Raw genomic sequence first — 16,681 nt, forward strand, 5'->3', positions numbered from 1 at the left:
ATTATTAAATATCAGAACGTAGGTACGTACATACATATGAAATGTTAAGATCATTTTAAAATATTCTGAGTTCTAACCAATTTCTATGAGTTAAGGCCAAATTATAATTTGGAGATAGGCATAACAGATATATTGATTTTTAGATACATAGCCTTACTGTGAGATCAATGAACACATACCAAATGCTACGTTTGTCAAAATTATGTTAATGCAAGGAAGCCCCTCTTGGATTGTCTACATTTTCGAGCGTTAGGTTTATAATTGATGAATAAAAATGTTATCACGTTACAATATTGTAAACAGTAATTAAAAAAGAACCTAAAAATGCCTGTTTTATTTAGGAAATATTAATTCTATAAATTATATTTGTCCTTATAACTGTTATAAAATTAATGTTGTAGGAAATGTAAATAGAATTCATTGATTGTGCGAAGACAGCGGCGGCTCCTTTGAATCTTGTTAGCATTTTGGGAAGGTCCTCTTTTAGAAGGTCTCTTCGTACAAGGTTATTTGTCTTTAATTGCAGTGTTTGTCACCAAATATATCAATATATATATTTCCTTTAATGATTTGGCAGTCCGTAGATTCTACGATTTTCAATTTGATTATTCCTTATAAATACATTTGGACATCAAGACACCCTGGATATCCCTGGACATCAAATGTTCGACCATAGATCCAATATATTTTGATGTCCAAAGGCTGTATGCGTTTTGTTTGCATTTCCAAAAACGGAATTATGCATCTGACGAACTTTAGGATCACAAGAACAAAGTAGATATTAAGAACACCTAAGATAAATAAAATTGCACCTAGTTCTTAGATATAAATAATATATAAGTTAAGGTTAAAAAAAAATTACTTATTAATCTTAAGGCTAGATTGTAATTCAATGAAGTCTCACGCGTGCGTGGAGCTTTATGGAAGAAAAAAAAATCTGGTAAACTCTGACTCGTTTGATATTATTCTGGTGCGGGATCCATTTTAGTACGTTCTTACCCTAATGGTTTTGTCCTGAGCCCGAAATTAATAATTAATAAATCTTATCAAAATCAGGCAGATTAAATTTAGTTGTTCTATCCTTATTTACAGAGAGAGTAGGAAAAGGACATCACTACTAAATTCAATCTGTAATCTGACGGTTTTGGATTAGATGCATCAGTAATTTCGGAGGATATCGGTAACTCTGTTTTTTTAAGGACCACAAGTACACAAGTGCTCGGCCGTTTTTATTGATGCCTATAGATGATTATTAATATTTTTGATATCTACAAAATTATCGATGTTGAAAAGTAAGAGGTGTCGATTTCTAAAATGAAAATGCGCGATATTACAATTTTGATTTTTACATTTTGTACTTAACATTATTGGTTTTACTTGATCTTTAGGGTTCCGTATAACGGGACCTTATTAATAAGCCCCCGCTTTTCGTCTGTCTGTCCCTATGTCTGTCAGCGGGGTACCTACGTAATAAAACGTAATAGGTAGCGAGTTGAAATCGCAGAATTTGTATTTCTACTTTCATTATAAGGACAAATAATATAACTGGCGCGAGCGTCCTCGTACATGAAACTTTTGTTTTGCTCGATGAATGAATGAATGAATGAATACACTTTTATTGTTCACCAAAGAAAAAAATATGGTTACGGAGATATATGTAACACATAGAGCAAGATAGTACAATTTGGTGGTCTTATAGCTACATAGCGATTTCTTCCAGGCAACCAAAGACGGAAAAGGAAAAGAACATAGAAAGAGGTAGGTGGTGCAATGAATGTAAATAAACATCACACAAACATATAATCTCTCGATCGTAATAATGCAAATGCTAATACTATATAGTGTTCAAATATTGCACCTACGGAACCCTTCCGGCTGTCCCTTTGGCGCAAACCCAACTCACACTTGTCAGGTTTTTATTTCTACTTGCGCTCCAGATTTTTTTGTCGTTTCCGTGACAGTAAGTAGAACACAAATATCAATAAATTGAATGGTAACAAGTTTTCAGTTCGAAAGTTCTATTGCTTTTGTGCGATTTTATTTTATTTTTAGAGAGTTGTATTTGCCAAAACCTGTATATTATATATATATATGTATATATATTTCACTCCGTAAATTTTCTTTGTATTATTAGATACCTAATTTTTAAATCGTAACACATCCATCGTTTAAGAATGACCTAGATATTGTCCGCGTTCCTCGTACACGTTTATAACGATTTTCTTGCAAATCCCGTGGGAACCGTTTGTTTTACCGGGATAATAAATAGCCTGTCTTACCGCCGAAGACTGTTTATTTTTAACACTGAAGCAGTTGGAAAGTATCATGTAATTTGAATATGGATCCCGCTATGTTTAAAGTAATCGTTATTGAGATAGACGTGATCATCACGAAGTAAAGTCACGTTTCACATAAAGAGGCGCGAAGCTTAACGAAGGCCACCGAAGGACGTGACTTTGAGGGTAGTTGAATAATGCTCTACTGATATAATTCTCCTCTGAAATCGTATTAGTCAGTTTTCAAGTTGGGCATTAATCGTGTGCATTTTATAAAAAGTATTTAATAAATACGATATGATATAATCAATAGAAAACGTGTTAGGAATTTCTGACTCCCACTTTTTGAGGTTTTGTGGACTTATTTCACACATTTTTAACCGACGTACAAAGAAGGAGGAGTTTCTCTAATTTGGTTATATTTCTTGCTTTAACTTCTTTCTACATTTTACTTGGCACCGAATTAAAAATGTTGTAAAATTCCTTGCTTTTTATTTGTGTTACACAGTCGGTAAAATCTTTACAAATTTTATACAAACGTATCTATTTATATAATTATGAGGTTCATGCGTTCCCTGACCCGCATTCACTGACCACATATAATTGTGGTCGCTGCCTGCATTGGAGCAAGATGGTAGCTCTTAGGCTCATATTAATAAACTGGCATCGACCTAGAAACAAATAATAGACGTTACTTGGGAACTTCTTTGGACAGAACATAAAATTGTTTATTTCAATATCTTTTTATCGTGCTCTTGCGCTTAGTCTAGTCAGGCTTAGTCCTTCCTACCTCTGAGAGCAGTGGCGTGCATAGAGGTTATGCACAGGGTATGCAGATGATATAACATCAAAAAAATATCCAGTACGAGTTAAGAATAGGTATTGTAAGAGTTATATAAAGCCTACCCTCAAGTATTTATAACTCGTACTGGATATTTATTTCATTTTATTATCATCTGCATACCCTGTGCATACCCTCTATGCACGCCACTGTATGAGAATGGAGCTTTTTACGTCATAACGACACAATTTTACAAAAATATCGATTTGCAGCTCGACTAAATCCTAATCGAGAGTTATAAAAATTGTTTTAAACATAAAATTGTAATCATAAGTAAAATATAGTGCAAGGCTGCAATTCAAGGCAAGTGTCACAGTGTAGTGTAATGTAGTGCAGTCATTGTCGAAAATGTCAGTGTCCGGTGTATGGGATTTGATTGACTTGGTGCCGGTGAGGTACCGCTGGATTGAGAGGTTGCGACGGTGCGGAAAAACCCTGCTACGACGTCACAAACGGCTACTTAGACGGATCAAGAAGGTAACTTAGCACATAAGGATGCTAACCCGTCTGCCAAGCGTGGCACGGTGGTAGCTTTAGTTGATAAGAGGAGGGAGGGGAGGCACAAACTTGCTCTCCGGCAAGCATCTTTTACCTTTTCGAAGTTACGTGCGTTTTAAGCAATTGAATATTACTTGTTTTAACGGTGAATGACAAAATTATGAGAATACATATATCATCATTGTCATCATCATCACACCATTATCGGCCCCCTACATGGCAGGGTTTCCTCTCAGAATGAGAAGGGTTTAGGCCGTAGTCTGGCCGTACGCTGGCCAAGTGCGGATTGGTAGATTGGTAGAGAATACAAAAAAATGCCTGCAGGGCCCCGATTATATCCCCTGACATGGGGATATAATCAGCTATCGACTATACTTAACGTAAAGCGCACCTGCTAAATTACTGGAACATGGAATAGGAGAAATTTACCTGCGTTTTTGTTTATATTTAAAAGACAGCTGACTTTTGATTAAGTACAAGGAGCTGATATTTAAGCAATAAAGTAAAATAATAAGAAGAGATAGTCATTTATGAGTGACAAACTACATCTCAGATGTAGGAGCACGCACGAACACATTCACGTATTTCATTTTAGAAATTGAGTATAACCAATATTACAAAAAAAAAAAAAAATTGTAGAAAGAGGTATTTTAATATAGTTCTTTTTTAAATAAAATATATTAATGTTATTATCATTTGTAGTGTCAATTAAAATTAATTAAAAAACGTATAATCTCATGCAGTATTTCAATTAGTCCTTGAAGCTGTGCAACATTTCTATTATTCATTCTATGAATTGCTTCATAATAAATATTTCTCGCTGCATTTTTTTCTTATTTATTAATTCATTACACATAATATCCATAACAGGTCTTAATTTAAAGGTGTAAGCATAAACTCAAAATATTATTTCCGTGCACCCAGCCGTTGAAAAATTTTGCATAGTTAATTATGGTAACTAGTAAGTATATTTAATAATGTAAACTTCTAAATATGTATTATCTCTGTTTTTTCTCTAATCTCGATGCACATATGTGAAGGCACCGACCCCCAAGACACGGGATATCCTAGTTAGTTCTATCCTCCTAGGGGGTTCAGGATAATTTTACAAAAAACATTGTATTTTTAAGCAAATATAAACTATTATTATTATTTAAATTCAGCTAATTGTTACAAAACAGTTTTGTTACACATTAGCATGAGGTAGGACGACATAATTAATTGTAAAAAAAACCTTTTGTTGTCGTTCCATTTATAGCTTATGGTAGGTACGAAATACGTTAATATTTCTTCACTATTGATAACGACTAAGACATTGGGAGTTATCTTTGAATAGTTCGAGTCCATACAAGACTGAAGTGTATCTATAATGCGTATTTTTATTAAAATACCTACCAACTCAATGTCATGAACATTGGTTGTTAATCAAATGTAATTTTAATTGTTTCTTGAAAAACCATTTATTAATGAAATAATAATAATTAGCGTAATCTAAAATTCATATTCAATTTAGTAAAATATTTGGCGAAAATGAATTTACAGTTATCATAAGTTTAATTATTTACTTACTTTATAAAATAACTTTAACACTTATATACACGTACAGGATATTTTTTTTCTCAGAATTTGTGATTTCATTTGATTGTTTGTTTAATATAAGTAAAATTCAAATAATTCAAAATTCATGCTTCCAAGCAGCTTTGTCGAAGAATTAATAGGCTTCATTTATGACGTCTTCGCCCCAAGATAAGTGCTCATTAAGGAAGCATAATTAGAGAATAAACCATTGATTAAAATTTTGTTAGATTTTGTTTTCACAGAATTATAATCTTTATTTTAGCGATTGTCTATAACAGTTATAGTACAATAATACTTGAGTATAAGCGATGTTAGCGTGTTACACCAGATTATGAGAAAATGTTATGTATTATTTGTTTATTATCTCGCGAACCCAAATTCGCACATTTGTATTAAAAGTAATGTTTTCTAACTAAAACTTGTTCACTTATTATTTTACGCTCCGCCTGATTTGTTACTTTTTAATAGATTGTATCCAGTTTTTGATTATGTATATCTGTTGTATTTTTAAAAATATTTTATGTAACTTATAATAATATGTTTGTCCATTTTTCTTTCCTTTTATTAATCGAAGTATAAAACGGTTGGTTCGAACTTAAGTTCTGAGCTACTAATATAAATTATTTTCATTGGATCAAAACTGCAATACCTACCTATTTCCTGGATTTTGCATATGCGCAATATACTCGTAGGTACCTACAATACGTAAGCCGTATTAAATTGGAAATTGCTTGCCGCTTACATTTTAGAGGCCGCTACGCTGTACGTCAGTTATCAGCTGATAAGGTCATTGACATCGTGTGTGTTTGTTCTTATTAAGTCTACCTGTAGGTACTAACAGTAACACCGACATCATCCGCACGGAATTTATGTTGTCCCTTTTTATTTATTTACATTATGTAATCAGTGACATGACGCCCCGTCAGGGCATATTGAAAGGTGCCATCCTATGACACCTTTTTGCATACATTTTGAAAAAGATAGATAGAAAAAAGTGTTTATAATAATGCTGAGCAATTTGTTTTAATCCTTACTTATATTATGTGAGAGTGTGTTTGTTTGTTTGTCCTTCACATCCTAACAAAGCAACCAATCAACTTGGTGTTTAATATAAAGTTAGTCGAAAGGACCAAGAAAGCAGAAGGTTGCCACGGGATTTGAAAAAAACCCTAATAAACGCGCGCAAAGGTCAGTTTAAAATGTAAAGACAAAAGCCCTAGACTGCGTATACGCTAAACACAAAAACAACGTTACATTCCTATATAGGAGTGTTTGCAAAAGGGGCCAGGCTCAGCTAGTTCTTTTATATTTTTGTTTCCTTTTACATTTAATGAAGAATCTCTGGAACTACCAGTCTGATTTGAATAATCCTTTTTGCACAATCCACGGGTCCTGTGTCCACGCTTGCCTCCAGCGGCTCCCAGCGACTCGCCTAATTTCATTGGTCCACCTCGTTCGGGATTCGATCTAAAATCGGCCCAGGCATCCAAGGATTTATAAAAGATAGTTGGTAGCTCTATATGTATATTAGTTATTACCCTTGTAATAATGATACGAATAAAAGGAAGTTATTTTGAAATTAAAGGCAGACACTTACATTTTATGTGAAAATCCGGGTCACGATCTATTGCAGCATTATCATGATTGCGGGTAAAAGATAATATGACTATTATATATAAATTAAATTTAAATTATTTATATATCAAAACTGAGACACACTTTGGATGCATATTGTTTTGAAAGTTCATAACGGAGGATGCTAATGAGAGTATACGAGTGCGGACATATTCCTTGGAAGACTAAGGAAGGAAGTACTGGAAGACGTTTGATAAACAAATAAGAAACCGGGAGGCATCTTTGCATCATTCGAGTCCATGTAGGACTGAGGTGCATCTTTTTGCTTTTTCGGAAGGACACTTGCCGATAACCACCTAAGGGGTTGCTACGGCGTCACCGGGGGAGTGGGGCGAGCGCGAAAGCTCGCCATGAGAAGAGCCCCAGGGCTCGACGACATCGGGGGGAGAGGTGCATCGATAATGCAGTCGTATTTATATCAAAATACCCACCAACTCAATGTCATGAATATCAAAAGTTTAATTATTTACCCACTTTATAAATTTACTGTAACACGTTTCAAAAGTGCTTTAAATAGATTAGGCCTACTTGAAATCGATCAACAAATAAAATTGCCCAATTATTTACCTGACTTAACTCATAGAAATAGGAAGCGAATTGTAGACAATACTTAAATTATATTGATAATTATACAATTTTATAAAATATAAAATTTAATGTTTTTATACTAACACCACGATGCAGGATATGGAAAATGAACTTTTATAAATAATATCACCGCTTGTAATTATTATGATTTACATTCTACAGCCGACAATGACCTGGGTCAGCGACCCAATTTCAAAATTGACCCTTTGTCCAACGCTTTTTGAAACGCAATGTATGACAATACTCTTTTAACATTTCTTGAATGTTTATTGTCTTAATTAACATTAAGATTCTTGCTATTATTGAAAAGACGTAAGTTATTCCGCATTCAGAAGATTTAACCCTTATGATTGCTTAAATATTTTGCAATTAAATTTAGCTAAGCATTTTTGTTTCGTACAATTGTTGTCCTAAAACCGTGATCCTACTATATGTATAAAATTACATTCCCATAAATTACGTATAAATTTATTTTTAATCAACAACGTTAACTCTGGGATTGATATGCCATAAAAAAAAAACTCTTTTTTTTTCAACGCTTTTGTATTACTCAATTATACGCAATCAAAACAGCTATGTAGTATCTGTTTCATTTTTTTTGGCTTGGTTGAATAGCTTTATCGGTACCTCCGACGCTTGGGCAGGTCGGAGTTTATGTGGGATACCCAAACTAAAAACCACCACGGCATGGCATGTCCCTCTTGTGGGCGTTGTTAGACTCCCGGGAAACCTGTTTTGTAACCTTTCAAATGCCAGAAAGTTACACAATACTCCGTGACTGTTCCAACGTGATTATAACGTTTATTAATTAAAAAGAGGGTAACTATGATGTGTCCATAAAACATACTGTATTATGGATAGTAATAATATGATAGATGTATCATAGTTCCCTTTAAAATGTGCTAATGGATGTCAAGTTAATTTTCTTACCCGAAACCACTTACGCAGGATATGAGAAATGTAATTGAATAATTAATTCCATCGCTAACAATAGTCCATTTTCGATCGCCGACATTGACCCTGCGAGTTTGACCCAATTTCAATAGTGACAGTTTGTGTGAACGCTTTTGTTAAACGCAAATCGACTACAGTGTAGATTGTACCCAGACGTTCGCAAGGGTATATAATCATAATATAAGATTTCCACTTAACTTGATCTTACTTTTTTATTTGATTGGCGGACACAGCAGATGGTCCACCTGATGGTGGATGGGCACCTTTAAACGGAGTTACACTTCACAGGACGTGCACGTCCTATCAATCTGAGGCGCAGGTGTTGAGCCTCATGAACTTGTTATTACAAAAAGCATGGCGCTTGTACTTCCCCGGATGAGCTCCATCTCCACCCTGCCTCTGCATTCTGCAGCCTAATTTAAACGCTCTTGTAATATTTGCCCATTATAGATTGTACCCAGCAATTTTGAATGGAAAATATTCCATTATTAATTTTTGTTGCAGTGTCTCTAATTAAATAAGTCATTTATTTAAATTTTTGTGAGTACTTCAATTTTACATGATAATTCCTTGAATTAATTCTTTGCCCTTAAATCACGATGCAGGATATGGAAATCAAAATGTAAAATAATTTCAATGTTTGGAATAATTTATTTTCAATCGCTGGTATTGACCCTGCCTTCGCAAGTGTGCGACCTAATTTAAGTGTGTCACTGTCCAAACACTTGTAATATATCCGGACCATAGCTTGTCCCAGTAGTTTCAGAGGATTTATTACTAGCCTACGATAGAATGGAATTTTATTCCGTGATCATATTTTAAACTGCAGTTTCTTTAGTTCAAAGCAAGACATTAATTGTTATTTTTGTAAGTAGGTATTTCCGTTCTTTCCGATCATGGATTTTACCCCTCAGTTCCAGACGATTTATTGTCTTCTCAGGAAGATTTTTTCCTGATCATAATTTTTTCTTTAATCAAAATAATAAATGATGATGCGGCCTTAGACAGAGCGCGCTTGCCTAGGAAATACCTATTCACTCTTGATTTGAAGGAACCCATATTAAAGGTGTCGGGGAAAACGGAAGCCGGAAGGGCATTCTAGACCTTTCCGGTTCGAATAAGAAACGAGCAAGCAAAACGCTTTGTACGAGTCCATGGGACATCAACTACGTAACCGCGCAGATCCTTACCTTACCTTGCAGTTCGATGGTAGAAATGTGAAGATGGAACCAGATTAAATAATTCATATTTCATCTTATTGCAGTTTCTATAGTTACCTAAGTCATTTATTGTTATTTCTGTAAGTATACTTCCGTTTGTTCCGATTGTTTATGGAATTAATTCCTTGTCCTATAACCATGATACAGGATATTGAAATCGGAATGGACAATGAATTTCAACGCTTGCAATGATTCATTTTCAATTACCGATATTGACCCTGCGACCTTATTTCGAAAATGACACTTTGTCCAAACGCTTTTGTAAGACGCAATTGGAGACAATGAGCATTGTGACATCCGTTCCCGGGGGTTTATTGTCTCAACCTACAGAACACACCGGTTTCACTTTGTATTGTAAACGCGCGTCGTCAGGTCAAGTTAAACTTTTATCAGAGCTTTAAACATTTCATTTTTAAATTCATTGCTCATTTCTAACTTGCAATAACCTCCAAGTACTGCTTGCTTAGCTCAGTAAAAGTAAATAATTATAGTTTCGTCTTTTTTGTGCTCCTTTTTGTGCGTGGAATTAAATATACTTTTTGTAAGTAGCCGCAATTTGTTATTACATCTATGTATCATTCTATATATATATGTATATAAAAGCGATAGGTCCATGACTGACGGACTTATAAGGTCAGCATGTAACGGGTTTTATTGAACATATCTAAGAGAAATTCAGAACCTATTCGCCTGGAGCTTGCTTTCTGGAGACAGACACGCATATGACAGGCATAAGCCGGGCATAATAATAATGTTAGAACTTGTTAAACTCTCGGGGAATCAGCAATACATTGCCGAAGAAGTCGCGTATATCCGCTATTGTTTTATAATTTGGCTCAGTGTATAGTGTTCGAAGTGGAAATAATTTATTGTGATAGCTTACAATCTTGCTATTTTGTTGTTTTTTTCTGTGTAGAGAACAGTCAATTTTAATCCGGACGCAGGAGGTTAGTGTGTTTTGTACTTAGTTTTTTTGGGCCCCAACTACTTGTAACCAAGTATTATTGAGTGTCAAGACTCAAACTCAAAATGTCCTTATTATGTAGGCCTATCACGTACACTTATGATACATAAATGTTTACATAATTATAACGGGATGGTCATACATTCTTTCACCAACTTAAACCTAAAGCTACGAGGGTTCCAAACGCGTCCTGGTCTAAGAAGAGCCCACAAAAAACTTAGCCGGGTAGATTTTTTCATTAGAAAATTTCTCAGAATGAACTGCGTATTTTGCAGTAATTTCTCAGAATGAACTGCGTATTTGGCATTGGCCACACTGATCTAGTGATCAGTGTGGCCAATGAATAGTAGTGGTGTTTTCTATTAACAAATTCTTAGTACCAGCCCGGGGTTTGCAAATTGGCGGTGATTCCCGCCCGTGTCTCGGAGAGTACGTTACGCTGTCGGTTCTGCGCCTAATGTCTTTCTGGTCGTATCGGATATATGAGTAATGAGAGAGAGAGGGAATAGAGAGGCCACCTGTTCTAGTGCAATATAATATTACCCGCCTACTTTGAAAATCTGTCTGGAAATTGGCCACCGTTTCCGATATCAGTAAGGATTTTTTTTGTTGTCTCGGAGTGACTCATTGTCTCCAATTTATTTGAAATGTTACAATTTTTCTAGATCACCCTACTTTATAAACTTTTTTAGTTAGTAAACAGTGAAGCATACAATCAGTCTTAGCGATTGGTATTTTTTTATGTTTGTCCATAATCCATATTTTGACTAGTTTAGTGTGCTATTCGGTTAGGTGTTAAAAGTTGAAAATAGAAACTTACAGCCGCGCATTTAAAGTTGTTATTTCACCAACAGCGTCGAGGAAGTGAATCTTACATATTGTTAATGCTTACGATCACTCAGATGGCATTGAGCATTCCGGCTAACTACCACTTCACGCATTTCGAATCATGCGCGTTATTTATGATAATAGAAATATGGACACAAATATTTTAGAAATAAATTTTTTTAGACACTTATATCTAAAAAAAAACAGTTTCTGTGGTCGATCCTCGAGACAGATTTTCCTACTACGCGGGAGATATTATAATGCACAACTCACAAGTATGTGCGCAAACACAGGTGCACACTCTATTCTCTAACTTTAAAAGTACTCAGCCGATTGAAAGAAATTTGAACAATATTTAATAAACTATACAGATTTTCTTGGATGCCAATTTTGCCACGTAATTCAATTATATACGGTCGGTCGAAAGCATTACCTACGAATGCGATGGCAGCGTTACTGTATCTAAACCAACGCTATTCAAGAATGGATTTATAAAAGCGGTCGATTGAGCTTAAAAAGTTCGCTGCGAACTCGATATTGGGTTTGAATCTAGGACCTAGTGTTCCGAATAGGCTAACTAATAGACCAACGTGGCAGTTTAGATTTCACACCGGGGAAACCACAGAAAATTTCTACCGCATTATATAGTGATGCAAGCGTTAATCTTCTAAGGGTATAAGCAGTGTCACGTAATAATAGGATATTTAATTAAAGGTGAAACCCAGTCACCTTTGTTTATGTTTTTGCTGCTAATGCGGCTTATTTGTCAATCTGGTTTGAAGGTAAACTATAGCACTCAATGCAAGTGATATTCTTTTGTCAGATGAGTGGAGTTACATCGTCTTGTTGGGAACTGGATGTTGTACGACTGAGAGGTTCGAATTTGTTATTTACCTTTTCCTCCGGTCCATGAAGGGCATGCTAAGCCGTCGGTGTTAATATAACCAATAATCTAAACTTCTATCGATGAGCGTCGTGGTTTAGAGCTCAATATCCATCTCTTCTAGAGGTGATCATCATTATGCTATGAACTTCGCTCTGCTGGGCGAAAACCTTCTTTGCTCTTATTCAGTTTGGTAGACTTTAACGTGTTTATCACATGCTAGTGATCATAACGGGGACTGACAGTTTAACGTACTCCGAGGCTCGGATGTGGACACATCAAATTACCCAATTTTAATTTATGACTACACTACGTAATAATTCTTTGAACAAGATGAAACATTATGATTGGTATAAGTACCATACTCCCTAACAGGTTAGCTTGCTAACATCTTAGACCAGTTCAGATTGCAGAAAATGGTGAATAATTATAATCTATTGTGTCATAGCAGTTTCGACCCCCGTTACAAGTAAACAATTAGAAAGTTCCAGATTGCCTGAAGCTAAGTAATATAGTCGGTGCGCTTTTTATGTGACACGAATTGCTCAACGAACCCAATCACTAAATTATATAACGCGGTTTAATGAGCTTAGATTATTATTTGACGCTAACTTTCTTATGCAACAGTCCAATTCGAATGAATGACTTTATTTAAAACCTTTACTGCCTATTCAGCAATATAATCATTATTTAGTTTACCAAATGAATGAACTATTATATACCTGAATACCTTTCTTTGGGAACTGAATATAAAATTAATAATACCAAAATAGTAAATTAATAATACCATTATACTTTGCTACGTCGGCGTACTTTCCAAGTGCTGGTGAGTCATTTGGTTATTAAGAGCTCAGCACACTTATTAAAATATATTTTACTTTATTTGAAAAAGTTTATTGTCTATTTATATGCAGCAACGAAAACTCAGTGTTATTTGTACAAGTTAGCCGTTGACTGCATTTTCACCTAGCCGGCTAATCTGTTGGAATGAAATGTATATTAAACACGTACGTCACTCATCGATTTCTAAGTTTCTACGCGATGCCATACCGTAACGCTAAATGAATAGGTACGTCTTTGCCGGTAAGGTGGGACCCAGCCACGGCTGAAGCGTCCCTTTAGTCCAGATCAGATGTCAGAAGTTATAGAGTCCCAAATAGCCCCTGCTGCCACCTTACATAATTGTATGGCATTGTGGCACAAGAGTCGTACCGAATCTATCATCTCTTTCATATCATCTAATCTTTCATTTTAATATCTTAAATATGTATGCGATGACCACTCGGTGCACTGGTCACACAAATCACTACAATTTCATCTGCCCCAAAACATGGCGCGTGGCGTGTTACCAGTGTGCTTCCGGCTTCATTATTAAAGACCCAAGTCATCGGCACCGAGTGTCAAGGTTCAGAAACCGGGTCATGCGCTGTTGGCACCGGAAAACTATCATTTTTAATGTGACTCGACATGTTGCAACGTTACGTGATGCGTATCTCTCCGAGTAGTCACATTCGTGATGTTAATCTGTAGCTTTAGTGCAAAATTTGCTCACTCGCAACGAGGGGTCGTTTTCCAGTATTGAAGTACTTGCGCTTCGTAGTAATATGTAACTTATTACGATTGTTTTCAAGCTCAAATTTGCCTACATTGCTTCAGTTGAGGCATTTGACAGAACGTTTGTAAAACAATAATCAGATGTCTCTAAAACGAGCGGCATTAGGTCAATTTTAGGCTATTGTAGCCTTAGTACAAGATGCGAGTCGGTTTCTTATATCAAACTTTATGCCGTCAAAGTAAAATGTACCCTGTATTAGAGTCGCAAATCCCGTGCATCTGATTTTTATCTTACAAAATAATATGTTTTGCCAAAAGCTCTAGCTGAAGCAAATTTCAACTCTAAAACAATGAGTATGAGATACACTTTTCTCTGATGTTCAAGTGTTTTAATACTTAACAACGACACCTCGATTGCGAACATGCAAATCTTGTACTAAGGATACTGTAAATATCTGACAAACTTGGAAAGGCCAGAATTGATTTAAAATTGGGGTCTCTCGGATATGAATTGCATAATGGGTGGAAGCGAGAAAGCGAAAGTCATTTGCGACGTAGATCTATCACATAAACATTTGAAAAACATACGTGTAACAAAAAGCGGGGGTAAACATTTCCTATTCCTTGTTGCCGTTCTTTGGCAGGTGTCAAGTTAATTTTATCTCTTTAACCCTTTATAGTTTTTGTCTTTCTTAACCGTGTTGAGCAACACTTAGTAGTGACAGAGCTCGTCCGTGAGAAAGTATTGGTCGCCGATGTAATGACAGGCATGTGAGGCTTAACACCTACGCCTCAGGTTGATGAACATAGGGCGACAATTTGTAGTGGGTATTCCTTTTATGACCTAAAAGTGTTGCTCAACACGGTTAAGATAGGCAGGAGACAAAACATATATACGGTATAAGGGATAAAATTAACTTGGACACCTGCCAAAGAACGGAAACAGGGAATAGGAAATGTTTAACCCCGCTTTTGTTACGCGTATGTTTTTTTTTATTACTTGTTACCCAATGGCTTGACGGCCGATTGGCGCAGTTTGCAGCGACCCTGCTTTCTGAGCCTAAGGCCGTGGGTTCGATTCCCACTATTGGAAAATGTTTGTGTGATGAACATGAATGTTTTTCAGTGTCTGGGTGTTTATATGTATATTCTAAGTATTTATGTATATAATTACATTGCTGCCATTGCTAGCCTTACTGCTTCTGGTGCTGGTTTTTCTGTGATTTTCACTTACTAGCAGTTTGGCCATCTGCTTAGTTCATCAACTATAATCTTAAAATAAATAAATATACTACAACAATACACACATCGTCATATAGCCCCAAAGTTAGCGTAGCTTGTGTTATGGGTACTGAGATGACTGACTTATATTTTTATGAATGATCTACATAAATACTAATAATATACAGATAAACACCCAGACACTGAAAAACATTCATGTTCATCACACAAACATTTCCAGTTGTGGAAATCGAACCCACGGACTTCGACTCAAAAAGCAGGGTCATTCGTCAAATCATCATCACATCCACTCTTTACCCGCCCACTACAAGGCACGGGTCTCCTCACACAATGAGAAGGGTTCAGGCCGTAGTCTGAATCGTACTCTAGGTAACTTAGAAAAGTTAGAGTTGCTCCCGAAAGTGAAGCCGAAGTCCTAACCATTAACAGTTTCTCAATCAACTCATTAGAAATGGTCGTTAAATAAACCATAACTGTTTTTTGTTCCAGATGTACCTACACAGTTGGCGCTCCGAGGAGCTGAGCATGTTAGTAGGTGCCAAAGTGACAGACGCCACGCCGCTGGTCATCGCTTGCAGGAACGGCCACTACGACGTCGCCGAGTACCTGATCAAGCGATGCAAGGCCGACATCGAGCAGCCCGGTTCAGGTAACAGCTGTTTTGCTTCTACTTTTTACCTAAATTTATTTTTTATAGTTATAATTGTCTTACCGAGCAGATGGCTCACCTGCTATAATGGCCAGGAGATAATTATCTCCCCGGGAAGAGAATAAAAATTTAACTTCTGCCACAGCTTTCACAACTCTCAGAGCACTGGCGCACAAGTGGAGATAATATCCAAATAATATATGTGTAGTAATAAACGGGGCTAAATTCTTTCTATTCCATGTTCCCGTGCTTTAGCAGGTGTATATAATTTTTGTCTCCCTACTGGCGCTAAACTGCAGATGGAAAACTATCGCCTATGAACACTAAGCTGGGCATGCAAGGAACTCGTCTATAGTATATAAGTATGCCTACTTTGTTCACTTTTTTATAATAATATAATAATATAATAATCTTTATTGCCATTTTGTAAGTATACAAGGTGTAGTATAGTCAATTTGAATTGTTCAATTTACAATCAGCCACACAATGGCATGCAATGGTTTACATTAAATTCCACCATAATAAACAATATTTTTTGTCAAATTTATTACATGTTGTCATCAATTCAATTTATTACGTCATATAATGTCTAGGAATATACATAATCATTTATTTTTGGTTCCACTGGTTTGAAAGGCAGATTCTTAAAGGCACAGTGCTCTGTAGGGCTAGCATGCGCAGCACGAGATAGTTATCTGTAACCGTTACTCAGTGGCGTGCAGTTCATACAAGTACAAAAGCACTGCCTACCCTAAAATTTTTGTATTTCTTACAAAGGAAAAGGATTTGTATATTTCATACCATCTTCCTCTTTTATGCATGCATGCCGTTACTAATTTTTCTTCTTTAGAGATTGACGACATAATGCGTAGACATAACGCTTTTATGGTCGAAGGTTGGCTTTTTCCCAAAAAATCTCATGTTTTCATTAACAGAAGTTACATTAACTTGGTCCTCGTGCCATCGAGTCC

The 16,681-nt window shown here is 35.9% G+C and overlaps 1 protein-coding gene across 3 annotated transcripts in view; it reads left to right on the forward strand.

Moving 5' to 3' along the window:
- Positions 1–16,681, forward strand: part of LOC120632519 (protein fem-1 homolog CG6966) — a 99,808-nt gene that overhangs the window by 64,256 nt on the left and 18,871 nt on the right. Inside the window, exons 2-3 of one of the 3 annotated variants that reach the window (XM_039902335.1) lie at positions 3,330–3,594; positions 15,551–15,710. In XM_039902335.1, coding sequence (XP_039758269.1) covers positions 3,466–3,594; positions 15,551–15,710 — 289 coding nt within the window. In that variant the 5' untranslated portion in view covers positions 3,330–3,465. The remainder of the gene's footprint in view (positions 1–3,329; positions 3,595–15,550; positions 15,711–16,681) is intronic. The other 2 variants (XM_039902336.1, XM_039902337.1) reach the window with 2 other exon arrangements.

Source organism: Pararge aegeria, chromosome 20 (assembly GCF_905163445.1).
Source record: "Pararge aegeria chromosome 20, ilParAegt1.1, whole genome shotgun sequence".
NCBI classification, from domain to species: domain Eukaryota; kingdom Metazoa; phylum Arthropoda; class Insecta; order Lepidoptera; family Nymphalidae; genus Pararge; species Pararge aegeria.